This window comes from Urocampus carinirostris, chromosome 1 (assembly GCF_059441175.1).
Source record: "Urocampus carinirostris isolate Australia breed hairy pipefish chromosome 1, RoL_Ucar_1.0, whole genome shotgun sequence".
NCBI lineage: Eukaryota > Metazoa > Chordata > Actinopteri > Syngnathiformes > Syngnathidae > Urocampus > Urocampus carinirostris.
Genome location: NC_142349.1, coordinates 54954959 through 54981363, shown reverse-complemented (window position 1 = coordinate 54981363; position 26405 = coordinate 54954959). Strand labels below are relative to the sequence as shown.

Sequence of the window (26405 nt, the reverse complement as noted above, 5' to 3'; positions counted from 1 at the left end):
ACGCTTTAAACCAGGGGTTTCAGAATTTCATTTTACCATGTGTTTGTGCTTCTCACATCTCCACTAATTATCCAAATCAATCGTATTAAATCCCCACCCAGGCCGTTGTGATTGGCCAGCCGGAGGCGCTCTAATGAAAGGTCAAGCGTGCCAAAGAGCGTAACCGCTCCGCAGTTGTTGGCCATTACCAGACGCCATATCTATTGATCCAAAATGTCTGCCGCCGTTCTGGAAATGATTGAATTCTTCCCTGAGCAGGCAGGTGAAATACGCGCAGGGGGAAAGGCCGCACTTTATCACAGCGGCAGTTTTTGTGTGTCTTGTTAGTGTTCCCAACATGTTTCGGAAAAGCCAACAGACTCACAGGGGGAAAAATATTTACTAGATTCCGGTTCATCCTGAACAACAACCTAGGCTTTAAGTACTTATTTAGGATTTTTAGTTTTCACTTGTGTCCAGAAACTGCAGTTTAGTGTGAAGATAGTTATAAAATTGGTTGAATTTATTGCATCAGATGGACACACACCTGAAAATCCTCCAAAATATTTTAAGTATTAGACTCCAGGTTTCGACATGAATCTGTTCCTTGGTGAGGATTGCAAAGTGGAATTGCTGTAAGGCAGGGTAGAGAAACATATGATTATTTCATATGTTGCAACCCCCCTACCCCAGATAAAAAAAACATACAAAATGTATTAAAAAAAAAAAAAAAAGCTCCGGGATACAACTTAAATCTGTTCAGTGGTTATGAGTCATAAAGTAAAATTGCGGGGGATAGGAACTCCAGGACCTAAGGTATAAACACAAAAATAACAATTACATTAAGTAATATTACTCTAATATATGCATATTGCTGCGAACAGGGGCCAGCAGATCGCATTTTTGTCAATTCTGGCGGCCCTTTTTTTGCTGTTTTGTCCACCAAAAAGGTAACTGCACTCGTGTGGCCGCGATACATTATCCCCACTCACACAATGCTGCAAGCAAGACCGGCAGAATAAGTTTTTTTTCCCACACTATTTCCGCTTTAAAGGAACTACATTCGGGTGGCCACAATCAGACATGGGACCAAGTCACACATGTGCAAGTCTCAAGTAAGTCCCAAGTATTTTTTTCTTGGGCAAGTCAAGTCAAGTCACAGGCTGTGTCAAGTCAAGTCAAGTCCTGTAATAGGTCAAGTCAAGTCCAAGTCAAGTCACCTTTGGCGTACTGTTGTAATTTTAGCTTCAGAATCTGATCTTAATAAAGTGAAAGGCAATATATAAGAAATCAAGTAATCATCCTTGGCTAATGTGCCTAACCTGTAATAAAATATTTGTATCCTAAATACTCATGTTCAGTAAAATACATCATAGACTCAAACAAACAGTGATATCGTCAGTATTTGGTATTTATTGACAGAAAAAGTGATCTGTAGATCGAAACCCAAACTTTTACTTTTTTTTTACTTTTACAAAGTAACAATAACAGCTAAAACAAATACTAACTTACAGAGGATTAAACTGTCACATTTCTCTTGCTCTTTTCTTTGCAGATTTCTCTCTCACACGCTTTCTGTCACTCACTCAAACAGTATATCCATAAGTCAATCCCTTTTTATGAGGAAACAAATAACAGCTAAAACAAATAGCTTATTATTATTAAACTTTGTTACATTTCTCCTCTCTCTCTCACTCACACACACTCACTCACTCACTCACTCACTCACTCACTCACTCACAATGACACAAATTAACTCACTCACTCAGTCACTGTATATCCATCAGTCATTCCCTTTTTACAAGGTATTGCATTTGCAAAATAGAAGATTAGACAGGGTCTTATCTGCAAGCCGAGCTCGATGGGGTCTCATAATGATTCCACCATGGCTGAAGACTCTTTCCACTGGGGAACTTGAGGCTGGCACTGACAAAGCTTTCATTGCAACAGGAAAAAGGGCAGGGAGGACAGCCCTGTTTGCGTCCCAGAAGGACAGACAAGGCTGCCCACAACAAAGAGAAAAATAGTTATTTAGTTGTGTCTCTGGGTTGGTGGTTGGGTCCTGCTTGCGGCGTTTTTTGTAGCCTGAGAATAGGCCAGTGCTGTCTTCTTGCTGGCTTTCGCTTTCCTCCTCTAGGAATTCAGGACTCTGGGATGTTGTGTGAGGTTGCACCTCACGTAGAATCAGATCTAATTAAAACAAAGAAAAAAAAGGGCAAGCGTAAGATCTCATGAGCATTATTCAAAATTGAACATCCACAGTTTGATACGCTTGCAAAATCATCTCTAAAATGGATTATAATACTCATATAACTGTTTTGAATTACATTTCCATAATTTGATAATGGTGACACGCCTAAGTGTACATCACGTTAAAAAAAAAAAATCCACTGACCTTTTACCATGTCAACAATGTTATTCTTGACATCATCGGTGACAAGCACATCATGCTGAAGCCACATCATGGAGAAAGCCGGGTCCAGGACAGCTGACCTGATGTAGACTGGGTCTGCAAATGGCAGCTCTTCCCCTGATGCAGCTGACAACATCTTCACATTAACGAAGATTCCCCGGAACCGTTTCTTCAAAGAGAATTGCAGGCTATGGATCATGCTTCCCAGGAAGCGCACTTGCGGCTTGAGTCTTTCCAAGTGGTGGTTAAGAGACAATACACAGGGGAGGACAGAGCTAATCGTCACAATCTTCTCTCCCTGAGTAAGATCAGTGGCCTCTGCAAATGGCTGTAGCACATCACAAAGTTCCTTCATCAAGTTCCACTCCCTAATTGAGAAGACCAGCTCACTGTGTCCCGTGTTCTGAACAACACTGCACAAGTCCTGGTGACTGAATGAGAGCACTGCCTTGACTTGTCGGAAAGTTGAATTCCACCGTGTGTTTACAGCAGCGGGTATCCCTCGCTGATCAAACTTCTCCTCAAACGCATCTTTAAAGGTGCTGGATGTATGCAAGAGAGAGCTAAGCTTGGAGCATTTTGCAAAGGAACTGTTCATGATCCGTGCATCCTTGAGACCATCACCAACAGCTAACTGCAGAGTATGCGCAAAGCATTGCTGACGTTTAGGGCTTCCTCTGTTGATTGTGCGGTCCACAGTCTCCCAGTCACCTCTGGAGAGGTCTTCCCACAATTCTTCATCATCCAGATTGTCATCATCGGTTACTTCGTCATCTTGATCCTTCGGAAAACAGACTGAAAATGCTCGCTTCATATTCGCAGCATTATCACAGATTATGAAGTCGAGTTTTTTCCGAATGCCATAATCCTCACACAGGGAATCAAAGGCTTCAGCAATGCGCTCTCTTGTGTGAGATCCCTTGAATCTGCTGCATGCCAGCAGGTATGACTTCAGCATGACTCCTTCTGAGGTTGTTAAGACATGGCCAGTGACTCCCAAAAAGCCGCGCATCCTCCTATCTGACCAAATGTCTATGGTAACCGACACATGGTCTACACCAGCAAGAATCACTTTGATCTTTTCTTGCATGTCTGCAACAAGTGATTCTATTGTTGAAGTTATTGTTCTGCGGCAGATAGGCTGGTATTTGGAGTCGACCACAGACATGAAGTGCCTGAAATGTTTATTTTCCGTCATTGAAAGGGGCATGCTACATCCAATCACAAGATCTGTAACAATAGCATTGGTTATGGACTTCTGTTTGGGATGATTTGCTGAATATGCTTCCAGAGGACGAGACTGGATGAACTGTGATATTGCAGGCTGTGTAGTATCAGTGCAGGCGTTTCTTGTCCTTTCATACTCTGCATATCTGTGAAGCAGATGCAAAAACAAGAATGAGATGTCCTGTATGGTTGGGCAGACATGAAATCATGACATATGGTTAAAAAAACAGTTGTTTGAAACTTTCTGTATTTTTTTTTATCTATCTTCTGGATGATATTACTTAATATCAAATCAACTGTAACTGAAGCTTTTACCACATTTTTTTACTTTTTTATGCTCATAAAGCTGGTATATCTTAACCATGTGATAGTTAATAAATAAAACAATTTATTTAACATTTCCAACCATGAAATCAAAATTTTTAAAGAAAATAATGAGCTAATATTTATTTTTATACTAAAAAGTTACTAAAAAAAAACTACAAAAAAAACTTCCATAATTGTCGACTTAGTGGTCTTAATTATAAGATTGGATTAACATTATTGTCACTATTTGATTTGGAGACTACTGGCATAACTTTTGATCTAGCCTGCACGATTGAGGCGGTTTTAGCGTGATGACGTTGTAGTCTGATTGGTTGTAGCATAGTCCAGTAGTACACAGAGGCATTTGATCAACGCAGCCTCTCGGATGGTTGGCCAGACTAAACTCGTGTGATGAGTTTATCACACGTTTATCACAGTTTATTAATAGTCGCGATAGCCAGGCTTTATTGTTGCACTTTTATTGCACTTTATTGTTGTCAATGTCTACGCATAGGACAGTGTGGAACGTAATTTCGATTCCGTTTTATGTCAAGTACATTTGAAGGAACTGGCAAATAAAACTGACTTTGACTTGACTATGTACGATCAGCATGCCTGTGAAAAAGAGCGGATCCCCCTGCAGCTGCCGCCAACCCCACACTCTCCCCAATCGTGGAAGGTGCCCTTTTGCCAACACTTCCAAATTATATGCAGATTGAGACTATAACATTAAGGCAAAGACACATTTTTCAGGGATGTGATTTTTCCGCTAATTCGCGGAATTCCGCTTTCGCTCCAAAAATAAAATTTTAAAATTTCCGATTCTTTTAAATGGTAAAAAAAACGATTTCGTCTCGACAGCGTTCCATTTTAGTGTTTCCGTAACTGAAATGAAACGTACTTGCGATTGGTTGAAGTCTCCGTGTTGACCAATAAACGCGCTCCTTATAAAGGCGTAGGAGTATGCCATTGTTCATTTCTCACACGTTTTTGCCGAGTGTTTAAAGAAAGATGTCCGAGATCGAACGCAAAGATGCTCCGCGAGTTAAAGAAATTGCTAAGATCGTAAAAAAACAAGTTTCGATCGGACTGGTTAGAGAAGGAATTATCTACAAATGTTGGTGACCCCGACGTGATCCAATGTAGCGAGCAGAGACGGGAGTCGTAAGCGGAGTGTCAAACAAAGGTGCCAACGAAAGCTGCTTTAATGACATTTAAACTGGCGATAACAAAACAAACACGAGAGTGGCTAGAACCGGCCGAATTAAGAGTCCCCCTAGGAACTCGCTAACTAAACAATGGTTCCGTGGGTGAATTATGTACAACCCACTACAGTACTTTCATTTATAGATAACATCTTCTTCTATAACAAAGACATTTATGGTATGTTCTAATATGAGTTACTTTTCATTTGGTCATGATACAATTATTTGTTCATGAAATTTGAACTCTTCAACATGATTTATGTGTTAACTTAGTAATCACATGAGTTAGATATGATGATATTCTCAGTGATAGTTTTTAATAGCAAAGGCAGTCCAATGTTTTTTAATGTGACTGATTTTGAGTTGACTTAAACTGTAATTTTATATGGGATAGTTCAAAATACATTGAAAATGTATGCTGTTGTTTTGTCTATTTCTTTGTCATCTGAGTGCATTGAAAGTACTTAAAAACACGGAAAACCCATGACCTCCGGGGGGCTTCGCCCCACTTCTCCCCCCACCAGGGCACTGCCCTGGACCTAGCTGGGTGCCCGCGGCCCCCAGACCCCCGCCTAATTTTCAGATAATTTCACTTTGGTCAAATCACATCCCTGATTTTTGATCATGTACAGTGCACGTGTCCTTCTCAACTTCACCGCTTAGCCTACCCTATTTTCTCAATTAGACAGCCCGTTTATCCGTAGCTCCTAGCTCAATATGCCTGGCTTGTCTTTTGCGTTACCCGTTGTAGGATAGACGAGGCACTATGAGCACAAATGCATTCGTTTTACTCAAACATACTGCAATGTTTATAAAAGTAAATGAATGAAGCATCATTGACGCAGGTTACGATAACCTCTCGTCTCTGCATAAGAATGTCACAATGATAAACTGAAACCCCCCTGTGCAGCGGCTAAATCGCCCTGCCGCTCACTCTTAGCTAACAACCAAAGAGTAAGCAACTGGACTTTTTAGAGATTGAGCTGTAGATGTTCCTCATGGAAGTTCCTCAAGCTCAAATTAGAAGTCCAGTTGCCTACAACTAAACTGTATGGATAAAATGACCTGGGTGAATGACAATATTCACAGACATTAGCCAACATCCAACTCACCAGATATTAACACATTGACAAACAGATATTAACACTGACAAACACTTACTGGGCAGAATGGCTCTTCAAATGTCGGATGAAATTTGAGGTGGTGGTCTGGCTGTCCGAAATTTTCCCGTTGCAAAATTTGCACTGCGCTGTTCGCCGTTTACCTTCTTCACAGAAGTTTTTGAAGCCAAAAGTTACTACCCTCGGAGCAGACATGCTGACTTCAGGTGGTTGCCGTGGAGGTGTGTGGCGCATGGGCAGAGTGGGCGTGACATGAGAGCGTTTCTCAGCCCGCATCCCGTACTGTAATTGTCAACATTATTTAAATAATGAAATATATATATATATATGAACACGCAAGTCATTCAAGTCATCGTGGCTCAAGTCCAAGTCAAGTCACAAGTCATAAAAACAGCGACTCGAGTCGACTCGAGTCCAAGTCACTAAGTCTCAAGTCCCCATGTCTGGCCACAATACATGTCACCGAACCTCGTATTGTTGCTGGCAGGTGGACCGACAGAGGGCACTTTTGTTTGGGAGATGTGCTGTTCTGGCCTGCCTAAAATGAAATGCACCGGTGTGGCAGCGATCCATTATTCCCAGTGGATTATTACTGCGAGCGCATTTTTATTTTCGGTTTGGCCGCTGCAGCAGGCTATTGTTTCCTGCCTAAAATGAAATGAAATGTATTGTTTTGCCCGAGATCTATTATCCCCAGTAGATTACGGCCAGGTGCGGGGGCAGAGAGCAAAATTTAGGTTACATTGCAGGGTTTTTTTTTTTCTTTCTCGTCCGTTTCGCTGAAAATGAATAGCTCCTGTGCAGCTGTGATTTTTTTTTTTTTTTTTTTTTTTTTTTTTTTTTTTTTTTTTTTTTTTTTTTTTTTTTTATATTCCTGGTCGACAATTGCATAGAGCCTGGGGGCGTATAACACATTCTTTTTCAAGATTGGTTGCTGGAGCGGGCAATAGTACCCCGCCCAAAAGACGGCATTGTTTTAGCCCCGATCCATTATCTCCAGGCAACTATCGCTGAGTGAGGGGGCAGAGAAAGCAAATTTGGGTCATGCAGTGTTGCTCCTTTTTTTCTGTTCTTTCCACCTTAAATGAACAGCATCCGTGCAGCCATGATCCATTATCCCCAATTGACTCTTGCTGTGAGTGGGGATTAGCATGTTAAAAATAGGGTGGGAGGCTACTTCAGAAGTGCAAATGATTTCACGTGAAAATACCAGTTAATTTCCTTTAATTTATATCCTATTGGATTTAATTGAATTCATCTTCATCCACAGGGAATCAACTGGTACCACTGGAAGGGTCACGAGTTCTCCATCCCTTTCGTGGAGATGAAAATGAGGCCGTTCAACTTCCGCAGCATCAGCAGCAAGAGGAGGCGGTCAGCGCCCGTATAGGCAGTGGCAACTGAGGGGAGCGGCCGGAGTTAGCCCGACTGTTTGGATGAAAATGGAGGTTTGACATCCATGGCCGGCAACGGCGCAGAATGTGTTTAAGTCAACAAAATGAAATGGTGGCAAATTGAATGAAATGTCATGGCGGCTGCTTTTTTTTTTTTTCCCCAACCTTTTTTTTTTTTGTTTTCTTTAACCTCAAAAATAAAAGCCGCAACTGTTCGTCTGATATCCGATGGTGTCACCCTCACATCCCCCTAGAGCTGTTTTTTTTCCTTGCTGTCTTTCCTCCCCTTAGACACTGTATGTAATTTTTATCTCTTTGAATGATGATTTTTCTTTTTTGTGTAAAATACGAAAACAATAACTGTCAACAACATAACAACTTTAAACGACTAATATAAAATCTGTAAGATAAACGAATCTATTTTTCTAACGCATATTGTGGAACAATTCCATTATATTTCATTTGATGCCTTTTCATTATTCAATTCATTCAATTGTCATAATTATTTTGTCTACAGTGCCCTCTTGTGGCTGTAAGGGAAATCATATATGTATACTTATATGAGTACTGACACGTATGTATGTATGTATATATCAGTGAAGAAAATAAGTATTTGAACACCCTGCTATTTCTCCCACTTATAAATCATGAAGGGGTCTGAAATTTTCATCGTAGGTGCATGTCCACTGTGAGAGGGATAAACTAAAAAGAAAAATCCAGAAATCACAATGCATGATTTTTTTTTTTTTTTTTTTTTTCAACGATTTGTGTGATACAGCTGCAAACAAGTATTTGAACACCTGCGAATCAATCAGCCCGGAACTACACAACAGGATTTGGTTAAAGAGAGCTGGTACAACTGTTCCCAAGGATACTGTAGGTAACACACTAAGACGTTATGATTTGAAATCATGCATGGCACGAAAGGTTGCCCTGGTTAAACCGGCACATGTCAAGGCTTTTCTTAAGTTTGCATAAGACCATTTGGATGACACAGAGGAGTCATGCGATTAGGTTTTGTTGTCAGATGAGACCAAAATGGAATTTTTTGGGGGTCATAATTCCACTAGGCGCGTCTGGAGGAGGAAGAATGAATTGTACAATCCGAAGAAAACCATCCCTACTCTGAAGCATGGGGGTAGTAGCATTATGCTTTGGGGGTGTTTTTCTGCACATGGGACAGGATGAGTGCACTGTGTTATAGAGAGGATGACTGGGGCCGTGTAATGAGATTTTTGAGAACAACCTCCTTCCCTCAGTCCGAGCATTGAAGATGGGTCATGTCTGGCTCTTCAAACACAATGGCAACCCGGAGCACACAGCCAGGAAAACTAAAGAGTGGCTTCGTAAGCAGCATATCAAGGTTCTAGCCAGTCTCCAGACTTAAACCCAGTGGAAAATCTTAGGGAGCTCAAAATACGTGTTTCTCAGCGACAGCCCAGAAACCTGACTGATCTAGAGAAGATCTGTGTGGAGGAGTGGGTCAAGATCCCTCCTGCAGTGTGTGCAAATCTGGTGAAAAACTACAGAAATGTTTGACCTCTGTAATAGCAAACAAAGGCTACTGTACCAAATATTAACATTCATTTTCTTAGATGTTCAAATACTTATTTGCAGCTGTATCACACAAATAAATCGTTAAAAAAATCGTGCTTTGGGATTTTTTTTTTTTTATTTTTTTTTTTAGTTTATCCCTCTCACTGTGGACATGCACCTACGATGAAAATTTCATAACTCTCAATAATTTCTAAGTGGGCAAAATAGCAGGGTGATCAAATACTTATTTTCTTCACTGTATATCTATACATAGCCAGCCACTAGACGGCCATTCACACTCGCACACCACTCATTAACAGTTAAAAGTGTACCCGGAATCGTATTTTTTTCAGAGTACAAATTGCATTCTCTTATACAATGTCCCCACATTCCCTCTAAAAATTAAACAGACGGTCGAACTTTAAATTTACTAAGAATTTAGGCTGCATCACACGAATTTCTTCCTGTACTTAGGAAGATGAACATCATGAAAATGGCAACAAAAATTCAGTGCACTCGTTTTATGCTATGTTATTTTTCAAACACAGAAAAAAGAGCCTCATTTCGTTATATGCTGCAAAATGGCATCACCATGTTTTTACAGAATCTAGCATTTTCTTTGAAAACTAGCTTCTTTTACGCCAACCAGTGTGGGGGGGGTCCTTCTCTGTACCTGGAAAATGTGATTTTTTTATTTATTTATTTTTTTTAAATTTAATGTATTTTTGCCGAAGCAACTTGTTCCGAAAATACACGCCTAGTGTTCTGTTTAAAATTTGTAAAAAATTACGTTACGATTCAAACAAGTTGGACATTCAGTTTGTCTGCTTATTAATGTACCTGTATTATTTGTTTTCCCTGTGTTTAATTATTCTTTATTTTGCTTTTTTTAGTTGCGCTACAAAGTATGTGAATGTTGTATCTTAATGTAGTAATACCAACGTTGCGAACTTTAAGTTTTTTTTGTTTTTTGTGGATACATTTAAAATTATTGCTTTATTTACAAGTAGACTAAAGAAAATGTTACCAAACGTAATACAGTAGACCCCCGATATGCGCTATTCATCAGATCATAACGTGAAATTGACGTATGGCAGGGGATGGTAACCTACACTAATTAGCAAATGTGCTCTGAAACCCCGGGGCCCCAGATAAAAACATTTACTGTAGATAATAAAATAGTATTCAGTTAGTACGTGCAAATGAGTATACATGTAGAGAAAAAAACATTTTATTTACCTTTGGTGTGACATGACTTGAGCTGGTTCATTGGAATTAGTGGGTGGATGCAAAGAGGGGAGAAGGCAGGGGATTCAAATTAAAAACAAACTTGGATTGGTTACGTCTATTCCTTGGCGAAGGTAATATGTGTGCCTTCTTCATATTACTGCAAGGGACCCATAGCTGAACAAATTTAAGTTTGTCACATAAAGTTTTAAATTTCGAAGATGGAGAATCTCAACCGACGTTTCTGTGGTTTTTATGTTTTTGCCTTTAGCATCACTTGCAGAACCCCTAGATAATGAATTAAGTACAAAGTCTTTACCAAGAATACGAGAAGCTGAACTGAAAAGTGATGAAGGCATTGTGGGAATGAGTTCAGCTAATAACATATCGGCATCTTTATTAGGCCGTGACGCAAACCAATAGCAGATCAGCATCTTCTGAAACGCCAACCAATAGCAGATAGAAATCTCAGAGGTAACTCACACATGCGAATATTTCAATTGATTTTTATTTTTTTTATTTTTGGACATTAATCTGTTATTGACATATGTTGGGATAAATGACGTAACTAGGGGGCAAAGAAAAAACATTGAATTCCACATCATAATGTGAAAAGATCGTAAGTTAGGAACAACGTAACCTGGGGGATCTACTGTATACCAAAATATTCCAATATTTTTCCCCAAACTAGCCAAAATGTTTGAATATTACATTTATTACAAGTCGTTTTTTGTCCTATATTCTGTCGCCTGTTTATCTCCAACCTATCCTCACACTGTTAACTGTTAATAACATTGTCCAATTTTTACTTAAGACAAACCAAAAACCTTCCTTTTGAGAGATTCCCCGTTCGTAATATAAACACTTATAATAAATGGGGTGCGTTCGCCAACCCGAGTTTAATGTGCTTGTTTAAATCATCGTACGTAAACATTTGCCCTTGTCATCCATTATTTTCCCAGAGAATACTCAGGGGTGGGCAAACTACGGCTCAGGGCTACATGCTGCCCGTCAGGTTTCTTTATCCGGCCCAACAAACAGAAATGGTCAAAATAAAATGACATATATTATATATATATATAAATATATATATATATATATATATATATATATATATATAATTTAAATAAAGGACAACTAATGTTTTTTTTTTGTGTGTGCAAATGTTGTCCCTTTGTGTATACAACTAAAATAGAACAGAAATACTACAAAACCAAAGGTCAAAACAGGGACGTAATATATTATGCCACTTTCATTCTGTGAAGACAAAATACTGTAGAAAACAAACTACTACTATAGTAGTACTATAATAAAAAAATACTACTACAGAAACATTAAAACAAATACTACAAATATACGACAACGGTAATATTATAAAAATACTACTAAAAATGACGACAGAAATACAATAAAAATAATGCAGGAATATAACATAAATACTACTGTGGAAATACTTCAAAAGTACGACAAAAAATACCACTACTATCATAAAAAAATGCAACAGAGAAATGACAGAAACACTACAAATACTATTACAGAAATATTACAACACATACTACAGAAATGCTAAAGATATACTAGAAAAATATGCAAAGGAAATACCACAAACTTGAGTAATGCTACAGATATACTACAAAAAAATCTAATATGGATAGATACTAAATTACTACAAATATAAAACTACAAAATGCAGTAAAATAATACTCCAAAACACTACTACAGAAATGCTACAAAAATACCACTACATTAATACTATAATACAAAAATACAACAGTAGTATTATGAAAAACACTACAAAATACAATTACAGAAATATTACAACAGAAATACTACAGATATACGACAAAAAAAATCTATGGAAGTACTACAGAAAAATCACAAATACTGCGATGGAACTACTACAAAAATAATAGACATACTACAAAAAATGTACAATGGAAATACTACGGAAATACTTCAAAAATAAAACTACTAAATCCTACAGAAATACTACATAATACAACACATTAATACTCCAAAATAATACAACATAAATACTACAAAACTAAATGTCAAATTTTGTGCTTATAACAGGGACTTTATTTTATTTTGCTTTCATTTTTAAGAAATCTATTTTCAAAAAAGAAATACAACATTTGGACGTCAGTATATTTCTTCATAAATGGGGAATAAAATGATCCGTCTCCAGGGTGGCCCATCCTTGACCAAATTCTGGTACCCAATGTGGCCCCCGGCTCCAACCAGTTGCCCACCCCTGGAGTAGAGCATGTCATTGTGTATGTGCTTTATACAATAACAAAGGAACAAAGGGAAAATTGAATGTTTTAGTGTTTTTCATGAAGGATGTATGTCGGACTTTTGCATTTTGTCCCGAAATAACTTTTTGTTTGCCGATTACGTTCAAGACCTAAACATTTCACATTTGTCTGAAGGCGTCATTTCCTGTTTTATTTGACGACACTCAATTAGGCATGGGCCGATAAAAAATAAGTGAATGTCAATTTATTCAGACTATTCTGTAACAAAATTACACAAAGAATAATTCAAAACCGGAAAGGAATAGGCTCAAGCGAGCTGGGTACACCCGGAGCGTCTGAAAAGAGCAAAATGGATGGGTTGGGCAGATTGGTTTACTCAAAAGGCTAGCAAAAGCCTGCAAAATCTAGCCTGCGGCCGAGTTGCTAACGATTGCCTAGAGAAGGAAACAACGGAAAAAATGACAAACTTTAGACACCTTTGCGAAATGTATTTCCAGCTTCCACTGTATTTGTGCCAAACAGGTGTTTTTGTTCAAGTTGTATAAATGAACCAAAAAAAAATCATGTTTTGAGATACTACCTTAAATCGCTCACTACTACGCGCTTTGTACTTTGCGGCCTCAGGGCATCGCAGCCAGTGCATCAAGTCTTATTCTTTCGCTGGTCTGTCCACTAAAAAATGAACTACACTTGTGCAGCCGCAATCCATTATCCTCAAACACATATTGTTGAAAAGCAGCGCCCGGGATCCGGTGCTCGCTAGACGCGGGAAGCAAGTCGTTCTCGCACTCGGATTGTGATCCGAATAAGTGGATCTTTCGTAGCGAGCCATGACGGTGTCTGGGACGAAAAAACGGGTCGGTAGCCGGGACAGGGAGAGCAAAAGCGTGGTACGGGTCGTAAGCCAGGACGGGAGAGTAGACTTAGTCAGGATCAAAAATGGTTCGTAAGTCGGGACGGGAGAGCAGACGTGGTCGGGATCAAAACAGGTCTTAGCCGGAGACAAACGGGACAGGCGGGAGTCAGGGTTGAAAAAGGCTTGCCTTGTATAAACAGAGGTTCGCAGATGGACTGATAACAGAGGATTGACAGGTCTAGGTTTAGCAATAGAAGTAAATCCGTTTTACCTACTGGACTAAAATCTAATGAAGAAAAATCTGAGTCCTAGGTAAAAAGTCAAAAATGGTGCCAACGGATTTTAGTTAGCCCTAAGGGCAACATAAGTAGCCAACTAGCTCCCTATTAACTATGTAATAACTGTGTAACTAATTATGTCAAAGAATTAAACAAAAATAAGAATTTACAAACTAATTTAGGGGAATTTTGCATGGTCTACATTTTTCCGTACCAATTACTTTTATTAAACTATATTTAAAAAAAAAAAAAAATTTCTACACAAATACGGCAAAATATTACTAATTCCGCAATACTGCAATTTGAGAAAATCGGCCCATGCCTAGATAAAATAAGACTGTTTTTTTTGTTTTTTTTTTGTTTGTTTTTTGACAAGAAAAACTATTTTATTCCATTTAATTGTTGAATTTTGGTGAAAATGTACAGTTGCCTGTAGGGGAAAAAAGATGAAATCATTTCTGAAATTTGGGGATTTGCTGTGGGGTACCTTGAATATTGCTGTCGAAATTTAGCTGTAGTTTGACATGTACTATATTGTTCCTTTTTTAATACATTTTCTACATATTAATAAAATATTCAGATAGTCCAGTTGGTGGTTTGTTTGTTTTGCTTTTATCAGTAAAATATTGAACAGTGAATCGAGAACTTGAAAGAAATTAAAGTACATTGAAAAAGTTAACTCACCGGTTTGTATATACTTATAATTTTACAGCACTTTTCAATCCAATGAATGAAAAATCATGGTGAGGCACAGAGGAACCAGGTGAGGGAAAATCTGAAATTGTTATTGTGTGTGTTTCAAAATTATGTGTGGGGGGGGGGATATGAGATTGTTATTAATTCTTGGAAATTCTTTTTAGTATGCGTTTCATATTCTTTTTATTTCCAGTTTGATTTTAATTTTTGAACAGTTTTTTTTTCCAGTAAAATATTTGAAAGTAAATAATTGCATTAAAAAATTACAGTTCATTGAAAACATGTATGTACCCTTTTATATAATCTTACATTTCTATAGCACTTTTTAACGCAGTGAAAAAAACCTGGCAAGGCACAGAGCAACCTGGTGAGGAAAGACCTTTGATTATTTCACATAATTCCAATTTGTGTGATTAGGTTTTTTAAAAGTTCCTTTGATTAACCCTGAATAAATTAGAGTTGTTCTAGTAGGCTTTTTCTCTCTGGCTTCAGTTTTTATTTTGGTTTCTTGACAAAGATTAGATTTAGGAAATGTTAGGGTGTAGGAGTTTTTTTTCAGTTGATAAAATGACTAAAAGTAAATTAAGCCCTAAAAAAATTTACAGCATATTTAAAATGTCTAAAAGCCATTATATCAAATAGCTTATTTGAAAAATATGGTAAGGCACGTAGCAACCAGGTGAGGAAAGATATTTTTGCATTGGAAAAGATAGATATATTTATAGTGACTTTAAGTAACCCTGTATATATTTCATTTGTTCCAGGAGACTTTTTCTGTAATTATTTTTCTTTATAGCCTGAGTTTATTTTTTTTTAATTGTTTTTTTGGGGGGGAAGGGGGGGTGATAGCTACAATTTTAGAACTGTCCTTGGTTTATTTTTATCTGTAAAAGAGAATAATAAGTACAGTACATTGAAAAAGTCTACACGCCCTTTTGTATATATTTCTAATGCTATAAAACTTATCACATTAACAGAAGAAAAACTTGGTGAGGCACATAACAACCAGATGAGGAAAAATCCTGAAAGAAATAAAAAGCTTCAAATGTGAAAAAAAAAATATTTAATATCATTAAAACTAATTATAGAGTGACTTTTATTAGCCGCATTTCATTAAATTTGTTCCGATAGGCTTTTCCAGCTTGTGTTTGTTTGCTACTGGCGCTTCAATTTTCGAATTCGCCACCTGAAATAAATGAATGACCGCAAAGCTCAGCTCGTCTGTTATGAAATAAGCAAAATCCGGATTCAGCGCTCTTTAAGCGGTGTGTCTTCAAATGATGGTCTAATTATGCACGCGAGTGTCGGCTCAACAGATACGGGCGGGTTGCTAATGGCCATACGTGCCTTTTCAAGCCGACGTGCTCGACATTACAGTATTTGCCCCCTTCCTGATTATTGATTACAACGGTTTCAGGTCATCAAGCATATATCCATCAAAGGCGTTAAACGAGTTTTGGATTAATAACAACCAGGGTTGGGTAGAGTTACTTTAACTTGATTACTTTCAATTACTTTTGGATTACTCCAACCAATACCAATTATGCTAATAAAAGACAAAAGAAACTAAATATGAATAAAATTATGACTCGCAACACGTCGTAAGCTTTCTCTCCTGGATTTGAACTCTTTGATCTCCGGCAGAACTAAACAAAATGAAGATAAATCCAAACAGCTTGCCAACATCATTTTTGCAGTTCCATGTATTCCGTTACTCCCCCAAGCCTGCACAAAATTTAGTAATTTTATTCATATTTAGTTTCTTTTGTCTTTTATTAGCATATTTGGTATTGGAGTAATCCAATAGTAATTGAAAGTAATCAAGTTAAAGTAACCCTACCCAACCCTGATAACAAAATAAAGGAACTACGGTTCATTCTTTTTATTCTGTCAATTTAGAAAACAAAAATGTATATCATTTCTGCATTAAAACTTTATCATTCTGGAGCTGTTAAAAAAATCCTAAATATAAAAAAATATTTATACTGTATATGTGTGCGCTGGGGATAGATGAATAAAATAAGTACACTTATCTGCTACGAAAACACAAACATTTCTTTCTCATTCTTGCTCTCTCCTTTGTCTTTATCTCACTCTATTTCACTCACTCTTTTCTTTTTCTTGCTGGTTCTCTTTCTGTCCTTTTCTCTCGCTCTCTTTCTCTGTCTGTCTTTCTGTGTCTCTGTCTTTCCCCGTCTGTCTCCCTCTCTCTCTGTCTCTCTCTGTGTCTGTCTGTCTGTCCTTATCCCTTTTTGTCTTTGTCTCTCTCATTCCCTCGCTTCATTATGTCTTTTTCTCTCGCTTTTCACTCTCTCACGTATTCTGTCTCTCTCATATTGATGTTTCTCTGTCTCTTATGTTTCTCTCCCATCTAGCTTTTTTTCATTTGTCTCTCTCCTTCCTACCCTCTCTTTTCTCTACCCTTTCTCTGCCTCTTGTTTGTCTATCTCTATCGATCTCTCTCATTCTTCCATTTCCCTCCTTCTCTTTTCTCTCCTCTCTCATTCTTTCTCTATCTTCCTCCCTCTTTCTTATTGTTCGTTTTTCTCTCTCTCTCGCTCCTTCTTTTCCTGTCTCGTTCTCTTTCATATTCCTTTCTCTTTTGCTCTTCCTCTCTCTTGCTTGCTCTTGGTCTTGTTTCCTCATTGATACCCTTTTTTATCTCTCCTTGTGTCTAGCTTTTTAAATTTTAGTTTCTCATTCCCTAGTTTCCTTCTCCTTTCCCTTTCTCATTTTCTTAATTTCCTTTCTATCTCCTCTCCCCTTTCTCTGTTTTCTTTCCCCTTTGTATCTTCTTGTCTCTCTCACGATACCTCTCATTCACTATATTCTCTTTTTGTGTGTGGTCCGGCGGGACCTAGGCCGAGGTTTTCATTGAGTGAGTGTGTTGCAAGGAGCTCGTGAACAAAGTGAGAGTGCAGTCCAGACCCGGAGGATCCGTTTCCATCGTTAGCATTCTCCTTCCAGACAATAACTGGAAACAACACCATGTTGTTGGAACAACCGGGACTTCTATTTTAGTCCTTGACAGCTCTTTACAAGCTGCACACTCATTTTCTACTTGCGTCAAATGTACAAAAGCGGGGGAACAAGCCCAATAAGCAATACATATTTTAATGTCAACGCTTCAAAACATGTAGCCAAAAAAAAATCCCAAAAATGTTTTTAATTTGACCGTTTTTTGAAGGCCTATAAATAATGACTTTTTGCTTTTTAATTTAAACAAGCCTGCAACTCACAAAATGAAATATCTGGTGAAAATTAAGGATAAAAAAAAAAAAAAAAAACGTCTTTTCACGTCCGTGGCACTGAAGGAGTCAAGCTCTCCCTGCCCATTAATCAATGACTGCAACAAATGGTGAGTATCAGAAGCAAATTTTTTGTTTGTTTTTTTTTTAATGTTTTTGTTGTAAATGAATAAGCTGATCTACATAAATATATGTATGTATACACATATTTTTTTAATTAAATTAAAAAAAAAATCCAATAAAAATCAACTACGCACATTTGAAATTATATATAAAATTGTATTTTTTTTAAGAACTTAAAAAAGCAACACTCAAAATTAGCTCAAATAATTCTCTTTATTTAATTTGGATTATTTATTTTCCTGAAATTAATTAAAAAGAATTCCCCAAATAAAAAGTCAAAACAATATCGTTTTAGATAGAAAAAGAAGTAAAATACTAAAAAGGGGCTAAAATGTCTGCCAAATGGAAGAAACACATTAATTTCACTGTTGAGCATTATATAATCCTAAAATTATTCTTACAATAAATCCTAAGGTATAAAAATGTTTTAAATGATTAAAAAGTATTTACTTATTACAATGAAATTGTCTCTTTTTAAACAAGTTTAAAATAGTAAGAGAAAAATAATACTCAGAATTTGCTAAAAGCCATGCCAACGGAAACATAATCCATATTTCGCATATGGATATATATCACATAAAAATATTTTAAAATTCTGTTTTTTTTTTTATTTCTGTGCAAAAACAAGTTATAAAAATAGTCTATATAAACATATAACATATAAAAAGATCAGACATTTTAAAAAGGGGCAGCACGGCTGCGCAGTGGTTAGCGCTTGTGCGGCACAGTTCATGTCATGGGAGCCTGTCGTGGGTTCAAATCCAGCTCCAGACTTCCTGTGCGGAGTTTGTATGTTCTCCCCGTTTCCTCCCACATTCCAAAAACATGCATTTCAGGTGAATTGGCCGGTCCAAATTGTCCCTAGGGGCAGATGAGCGAGTGAGTTGTCTGTCCCTGTGTGCCCTGTGATTGCCTGGCAACCAGTTCAGGGTGTCCCCTGCCCACTGCCCGATGATTGCTGGGATGGGCTCCAGCACCCCCGCGACCCTACTAAGGATAAGCGGTGCAAATGAGATGAGACATTTTAAAAAAAACTCAAATTTAGAATTTTTTTCTACCAATAGAACAATATTTTTATATATTTCAATGTGATTATATAATTTTTTTCCCCCAGTTATCACAAATTCAAAAGAAATAACCACAAAATTTCAAATGTTATTACCGGTACTCCTAGGAGAGAAAGCTTTTTTTGTGTGCAACCCCAGTGTGTCGTACTGCGAACTATTGAAGACTGCAAAAAGGTAGGAAAAAACTTTATTATAATTATATTTTAATGTTTGATTGTATTTTCTTTCCTTGCCTATATTGTTCTAGAGTCGTCGGGTGGGTCAACTTGCTACAATATAGTTGCCATTTTTGAGCCTCAAAAAACAAAAGTCCATTTCACAGACGCAAGGTTTGATCATAATGATGCAATGAGGAGTGAGATCGCTGCTTCTCTCTCTGATAGATTGGATATGTTATAGTCTCTCCATCATGGCACTCATGTGCTTGTTCTATCAATGTGTCAATATGTCCTGCATTATTTTCCCTTTCATGTTTTGTTCCGTTCGAGCTACCTACCTTCTTTCTTTCATGTCTTGTCCACGCGCAAGATCATTTTTTGAGTAGTCTTTTGTATTTTGTTATGTTAAACCTAGTTAGAATTTTTTTTTTTGTTGTTCTCTCCACGCGTGAATCTTATCCCTGCGTCATCTTTCTATTATGTTTTGTTCAGTTAGAAGCAATTGATCTTCATGTTTTGTTTATTATGAAATAGGTTTTGTCCAACATGTTCTGCGTTGTCGTTTGCTTTTGTGTTTTGTTTAGTTAGAGCTAATTAGTACCCCAACATATCCTGTGTTTTGTCGTTCATCTTTTTGTTCAGTTACAGCCCGTTAGTGTGCTTATTCCATATAGGAATTTTCTTTGTTTTGTCTTCCTGTCACGTTTTGTTCTGTTCAGATAGAATGTGTTGGAACATTCTAAAGTTGTTCTATCCAGACTTGGGTACATGTTCTGTGTCATATTCCTCAATGTTTTGTTCAATTAGAGGTAGTTTAGCGTTTTGACAGATACTGCGTTGTCTTACTTTCATTTTTTTTAGCTATTGTTGGTTTATGTTTAAACAGGGCATCTATTGCCCCTTGTACATGTATTGTTCAGTTAAATTTTGTGTACAACAGATTCTGAGTTGTCTTTATTTCATGTTTTGTTCAGTTATTGTTAGTGTTCCACATATACTAAGTTGCCTTTTTTACATGTTTTGTTTAGTTGGTTAGGGAGAGTCCCAATGTGGTATCTTTTGAAATGTCATATTTTCATATTCTTGTTGATTTATTGTGACTGGTCTAACATATTAAGCATAGTGTTTCTTGTTTTATTCAGTTAGTTATTGAATGTCCCAACATCTTCTGAGTTGTCAAGTTTTCGGTTTTTTTTTTTCCCGTTCATTTATCGTAGTGCTCCAACATATTCGGGATTATCTTGTTTTGTGTTCAGTTAGATGTCATGCATGTTTCAACTGATCCTGTGTTGTCGCTCCTTCATGTTTTGTTCAGTTACAGCTAATTGCTTTTTCGGAATTTTTTTTCATGTTTTGTGTGTCTTCTTCCTTTTGTTTTGTACAGTCAGAACCAGTAGGTATTTTTGCCTATCTTCTTGTTTTCCTTTCATGTTTTGATAATTGTGAAATAGGTTTTAGTCCAACAGATCTTGCTTTTTATTTCTTTTCGTGTTTTGTTTGGATCGTTAGTGTTTAAAGATGATGTAGAGGGGATTTGTATCAAAAGTCAGGGTTAGAATAGCTTTGTCGTTTGATTCTGAAGATCTTAGTATTTTTTTTGTTAGTTTCCCGTACATTATCTGATACAGATTTTCTTCCTTTTCCTCGCCTTATCCCATCCAGCCAGGATTCTCCTCCCGAACACAGTAAATCATGTGATGATAGTTGTACCCAACGAATGTATGATTGTTTTTTTAAATAAGAAAAAAAAGAATATTCAAATGAACAATTAGAATATGGAATAACATTGTACATTTTTTTTTTACTCTTCATTTTACTCATGTTGAGGTTTTTGAGTTTTTCCTTGCCCTCATGTTGGTTTCAGATCAGGGGATGGTGTAATAATAGTCTGAAATAATAGTCTGTGCAATAAGCTGTGCAGCCCTTTGAGACTATTTGTGATTAAGGGCTATACAAATAAAAATGACTTGACTTGACCATTGGGAGGTGGCTAAAGTCAAGTGCCTCAACAGTGTATCTTTTGAGTTGCCTTATTTTTGTTAATTTATTGTTTATGATTTAAAATATTTAGCATTGTCGTTCTTGTTTTGTGTTCAGTTAGAGGTAGTGAATGTTCCAACTGATCCTGTGTTGTTGTCCATTCTTGTTTTGTTCAGTTATTTACTGAGTGTCCCAACATCTTCTGAGTTGTCTTATTTTCATGTTTTTTGTTAATACAGACACTGCCCTACTTACAAAGGAGATGGGCTCCGAACAATCGCAAGTTGAATTTGTTCGTAATTTGCTTCAGTGTTATATTTTGTATGGAATGTATGTTTAAGGTGTAAATAAATATCTTTAAGGCTTGTATAAGTTACTTGTATTGTTTTCTATTAAAAAATAAACATTTGATAAAACGATATGCTCTATAAAGATGAATAAAGTTAAGTTGTACTTACTTTTGGAAGATGCGTTTCAAGAGGTCCTCCACCGTGATAGAAAGTCTCAAAGTTCTTAGCGTGCTGGAGATACGCTATAGTATGTTTAAACACAGACTAGGAAGAGGAAGCTGGATTTCTTCTTCAGGGTGGATGCTGGGTAAGCTCTCAAAGCGCCACACGCCGCTAGTGGCGAAAAGAAGTACGACAGTACTGTCGTGTATTGGGGAAAAGGTGAACACATTACAAAATCTAATTTACAGCAATGTCCAAGTATTTTTTCGATATCCTGAAAAAAATGTTAGTATCCACCGCTTTTTGTAACTCAAATTTCGTAAGAGGGGGGTGGTCTGTATATAGTATATATATAGTAGTGTTTCCTTATATTAGTCTTGTTTTGTGTTCAGTTAGAGGTAGTGAATGTTCCAATTGATCTTTCCTTCTTGTTAAATGAAGGGAAGGGGAACACACTCACATTCTTGTATTATTGGCGCTGGGAGGGGATCTCCATTACCCTCGCTCAACCCAACCGATGTATCTCAACACCTGTCGTCGGGAGTCATTAGGCAACCAAACCCCCCCAATTCCAACCCATAATGCCCAGCGCCAAAGGAAACAACGGGTACTAATGTTGTAAGTCTTAGATATGACTCGGCCGAGGCACAATCCAGTGACCTCCCAGTCTCAAAGCCACTGAGCTGGTATCCAATACAGATTCCTTTCCTGTTAAGATTTTTTTTTTTTTCAAAAATCTTACGCCTACATTTACCGGATTCCCTTCTCCATCCCCATTGGATCCCAACAGAATAATCTGACCTATGTATGGAAGATGTGAGTGCTCTTATAAACTCCCAAGTGACCTCATATAGTTTAGAAAAACCTTGTGACTTGAAATCCTTAAGGACATGGAAGACCAAAAACAAACTGGAAAGCACATGACGGTAGAGAAACGATGCAGTCTTCTCGGTCAGTGACTCGAGTGGTAGCCTCAAGATGATTTTTCAATGCAGGAAACGCAGCAAAGGCAATTTGTCAGCGATAATGACGATAACCACTTTAGCTTCCTGTTCTTACTCGTCGCACATGCAATAATGTTCGTTTATAGCACTTGAATGTTTCACTGAAATGTGACACTTCAAATCAGCAATTTGTCTTAAACTAAAATGAAAAGGAGAAAGTATTCTGATGTCATTTCAATTTTTATTTTCGATCTTATTTTTCTGTCATTTTTCAGCAAATGAATTTAAAGTCTCATAATTATTATGCCTTTTAAGTTCATCTCATCTCATCTCATCAGCTGCACCGCTTATCCTCAGTAGGGTTGCGGGGGTGCTGGAGCCCATCCCAGCAAGCAGTGGGCAGGGGACACCCTGAACTGGTTGCCAGCCAATCGCAGGGCACACGGGGACAGACAACTCACTCGCTCAGTCACACCTAGGGACAATTTGGACCAGCCAATTCACCTGAAATGCATGTCTTTGGAATGTGGGAGAAACTGGAGGAAACCCACGCAAGCACGGGGAGAACATACAAACTCCGCACAGTAAGGCCGGGAGCTGGATTTGAACCCACGCAGGAGGTTCCCACGACCTCAGAACTGTGCCGCACACGCGCTAATCACTGCGCCGCCGTGCTGCCTGCCTTTTAAGTTAATATAGACAAAACAAAATGAAAAAAATAACAACAAATGATTTTTTTTATATGCTTTAAATGTTCAATTGTTATTTTTAAAGATTTTTAAAAACGGGAAATTAAGTTTTAAAATCCCCAAAACAAACCCAAACTTTCACGGTTGCCATGGCGCCCAATTGGCCCTGCACGTGTGGCGCCAGCCGCGGCTCATTGAAAAATTGGCTTTCAATCTATTTAAGCTCAGTGCTTTCATTTTTCCTTTGTCAGCCTGTCAACTAACCTCTGCCCCGCAAGACGTGGGCTTTGACTGGGTCCTGTTTCAAGTCAAGTCAAGTCACATTTATTTATATAACCCTTAATCACAAAAATGTTTCAAAGGACTGCACAGGATTACAATTACCTGATCTTAAACCAACATGCGGGCAAGGAACAACTCCAAACCTCAGCGTGAGGAAAAAGAGAAACCTTGAGAAGCGACCTCACAAGTGGTAATCCCCCTTTCAGCATGACCAGGGTGAATTAGATTTAGCATTACAGTACACAAACATGGTAACATGTTGAAAATTTGTCCGGATAGTGCATGACAGCAACGACGCCCCCACCCTGTAAACTAGTCAAGATAGTCTATGACGGCCATGACGCATCTTCCCATCTCTACCAGCTGGTCAATGGAGGCATCCTGTTTGTATTCCCTGTTCGGTATTGTTCCCGTTTATTTTTGTCCTGTTTAATATCGGTTTCCAGTTTCGTTCCCGTCTATTTTTGTCCTGTTTATTATTCTCTCTAGTTTTGTTCCCGTCTAGTTTGTCCTGTTTATTTTCGATATCCTGTTTCATTATATATCCTGTCTGTCCTGTCCGGTATCGACCCCATCCGTCCGATATCAACTCGGGCAATTGGTATCGATCTCGTCGGCCTCCGGCTTCCTATCATTTCACACCAGACTGGTGCCTAACATGCATGACTCCCCATTTCCCATAAAATAAAAGGCTTGTGTGAGTAACGTCAGGCGTTTGGGTCCTGATCCTGTTCTGGTTCTTGACACAAAGTCCTGGGTAATATTGTAATAAATCAAAAAATGAGGATCAGGCTGTTCATAGCACCTTAAAAAATGAGACCTTTTCTCAAGGTTTCTTCCTTTACCTAATGTTGAGGTTTTTGAGTTTTTCCTTGCCTTTATGTTGGTTTTAGATCAGGGGAAATCTGTAGTTTGCAATAACCTGTGGTCTTTGCAGCCCTTTGAGATTCCTTGTGATTAAGGGCGTCCCAAATAAACGTGACTTGACTTGACCTGTTTGAAGCAACCTTAATGGGATTTTTTATGATGTCTCTGTGTTTTTTTTATTCAGTTATTTATAATTACTTTTGTTATACTCTTAGCCAAATGCCTGATTAGTTGTACTTGCCCAAAATATTTAACAAGATGTAAATTAAAGCTATCATTATTGATCCAGGCCAGCATGGCGGCGCAGTGGTTAACGTGTATGGGGCACAGTTTTTGGGTCATGAGAACCTCCTGTATGGAGTTTGCATGTTCCCCCCGTGCTTGCGTGGGTTTCCTCCGGGCACTCCGGTTTCCTCCCACATTCCAAAAACATGCATGTTAGGTTAATTGGCCGGTCCAAATTTCCCCTAGGTATGAATGAGCGAGTGAATTGTCTGTCCCTGTGTGCCCTGCGACTGGCTGGCAAACATTGAGAGTGTCCCCTGCCCACAGCCCGAATCAAGCTGGGATGAGCTCCAGCAGCCCCGCGACCCTACTGAGGATAAGCGGTGCATATAATGGATGGATGGATGGATTATTAAATAATTGAATACAATCTGATTTCATTTTGGGATTTTCTTTCCATTGATTGTTTAGTTAAACAGTATAGATGATGTGCAAGATTTTTGCTTCATTAGGTATATATATATGTATATATATGTATATATATATATATATATGTTGTTTTTTTTTTTTTTCCGTGCAATCTTGAACAGCAGACCAAGGGGTGGCAGTAGCTCAGGAGGTAAAGCGCTCATTTTGGGACCAAGGTTTGATTCCCGGCTCCTTGTCGAAGTGTCCTTGGGCAAGACACTAAATCCCTAATGCCCCTGATAAGCAGCTAGTTGCATTGCATGGCTGATGCTATGTGAGTGTGGGTAAGTGTGAAGCACATTGTAAAGCGCTTTGGGAGGTCTTCATTGACTAAAAAAGCGCTATACAAATGCAGACCATTTACATTTACAAGTTATTAAATATACTGTGCTACGTCATAGATGATTAGTGAAGAAAAAACTAGTCTGCTGCCACCTACCGATATGGATGAATGTTACAATTACTCTGCTGATCACTAGAGGAAAGCGAATGTACTAAACGACGTCATGCTTTCTTGCAAAGATGAGATTGGGCAATTTCCTCAAGCACAGTAGTTAAAAAACACTGCGCTACAGTGCATATATATAGTTCCTATGAGGGAATACTGTACCGCGCCAACAAGAACATAAGATCCCCCATGATAAAAACACGTTTAGCCCCGGACTGACACTGCATGTTCTCGCCGGAGGCCTTCATGAAAATGTATGAGACGAGCCCGGTCGTGTCGGTATCTCTTCAGGCCTAATAACGTGCTCGCTCCCACTACGGAGCAATCGGGCTTCTGGCGCCCGTCAGCATTCGCTCGACCCGAGCAAACATTGAGGAACGATCCTATCCGGTTCGTCCTTATTTACAGTCGTTTGTATGAAAATCAGCTCCGGTGTATATTTCTTCATTTCGCGCTTGGTGATTGCATAGGAACCCAAGGGAGGATTTTACCTTTTTTTTGCGAGCAATATAATATTGGACATGAATTTTCCTGTCAAGCTAGCTGGCTGATACACGCCGCAACACGATGCAATCATAACTGGGATTCTTTTATTTGACGCTCGGCTTGTTGTTACAGTTCGGAGTTTCCCTTTCTTTTCCCTGTCTCTTGTGTTTACTTTTTGTTTTGTAATAATATTATGAATAAAAAATGTAGGAATTAGTCAAATTGATGAGAAAATATATCTCATCTCATCAGCCGTACCGCTTATCCTCATTAGGGTCGCGGGGGGGCTGGAGCCCATCCCAGCCATCTCCGGGCAGTGGGCAGGGGACACCCTGAACTGGTTGCCAGCCAATTGCAGGGCACACAGGGACAGACAACTCATTCGCTCATTCACACCTATGGACAATTTGGACCGGCCAATTCACCTGAAATGCATGTTTTTGGAACGTGGGAGGAAACCGGAGTGCCCGGA

At 38.3% G+C, this 26405-nt stretch overlaps 2 protein-coding genes across 3 annotated transcripts in view; one reads left to right on the top strand and one right to left on the bottom strand.

The window, feature by feature from the left end:
* tnr (tenascin R (restrictin, janusin)) overlaps nucleotides 1–7860 on the top strand; it is a 230878-nt gene extending 223018 nt beyond the window's left edge. For both annotated transcript variants that reach the window (XM_088345721.1, XM_088345730.1), the window contains one exon: nucleotides 7522–7860. In XM_088345721.1, the coding sequence (XP_088201847.1) occupies nucleotides 7522–7641 (120 nt within the window). In that variant the 3' untranslated portion in view covers nucleotides 7642–7860. The remainder of the gene's footprint in view (nucleotides 1–7521) is intronic.
* Nucleotides 1502–3404, bottom strand: LOC148376284 (zinc finger BED domain-containing protein 4-like). The gene is made up of 2 exons (XM_088319613.1): nucleotides 2375–3404; nucleotides 1502–2169 (listed from the first exon to the last, which is right to left on the bottom strand). The coding sequence occupies exons 1-2, from the start codon at nucleotides 3402–3404 to the stop codon at nucleotides 1778–1780; spliced, it is 1422 nt and encodes a 473-aa protein (XP_088175739.1). The 3' UTR covers nucleotides 1502–1777.
* Nucleotides 7861–26405: the final 18545 nt, after the last annotated feature.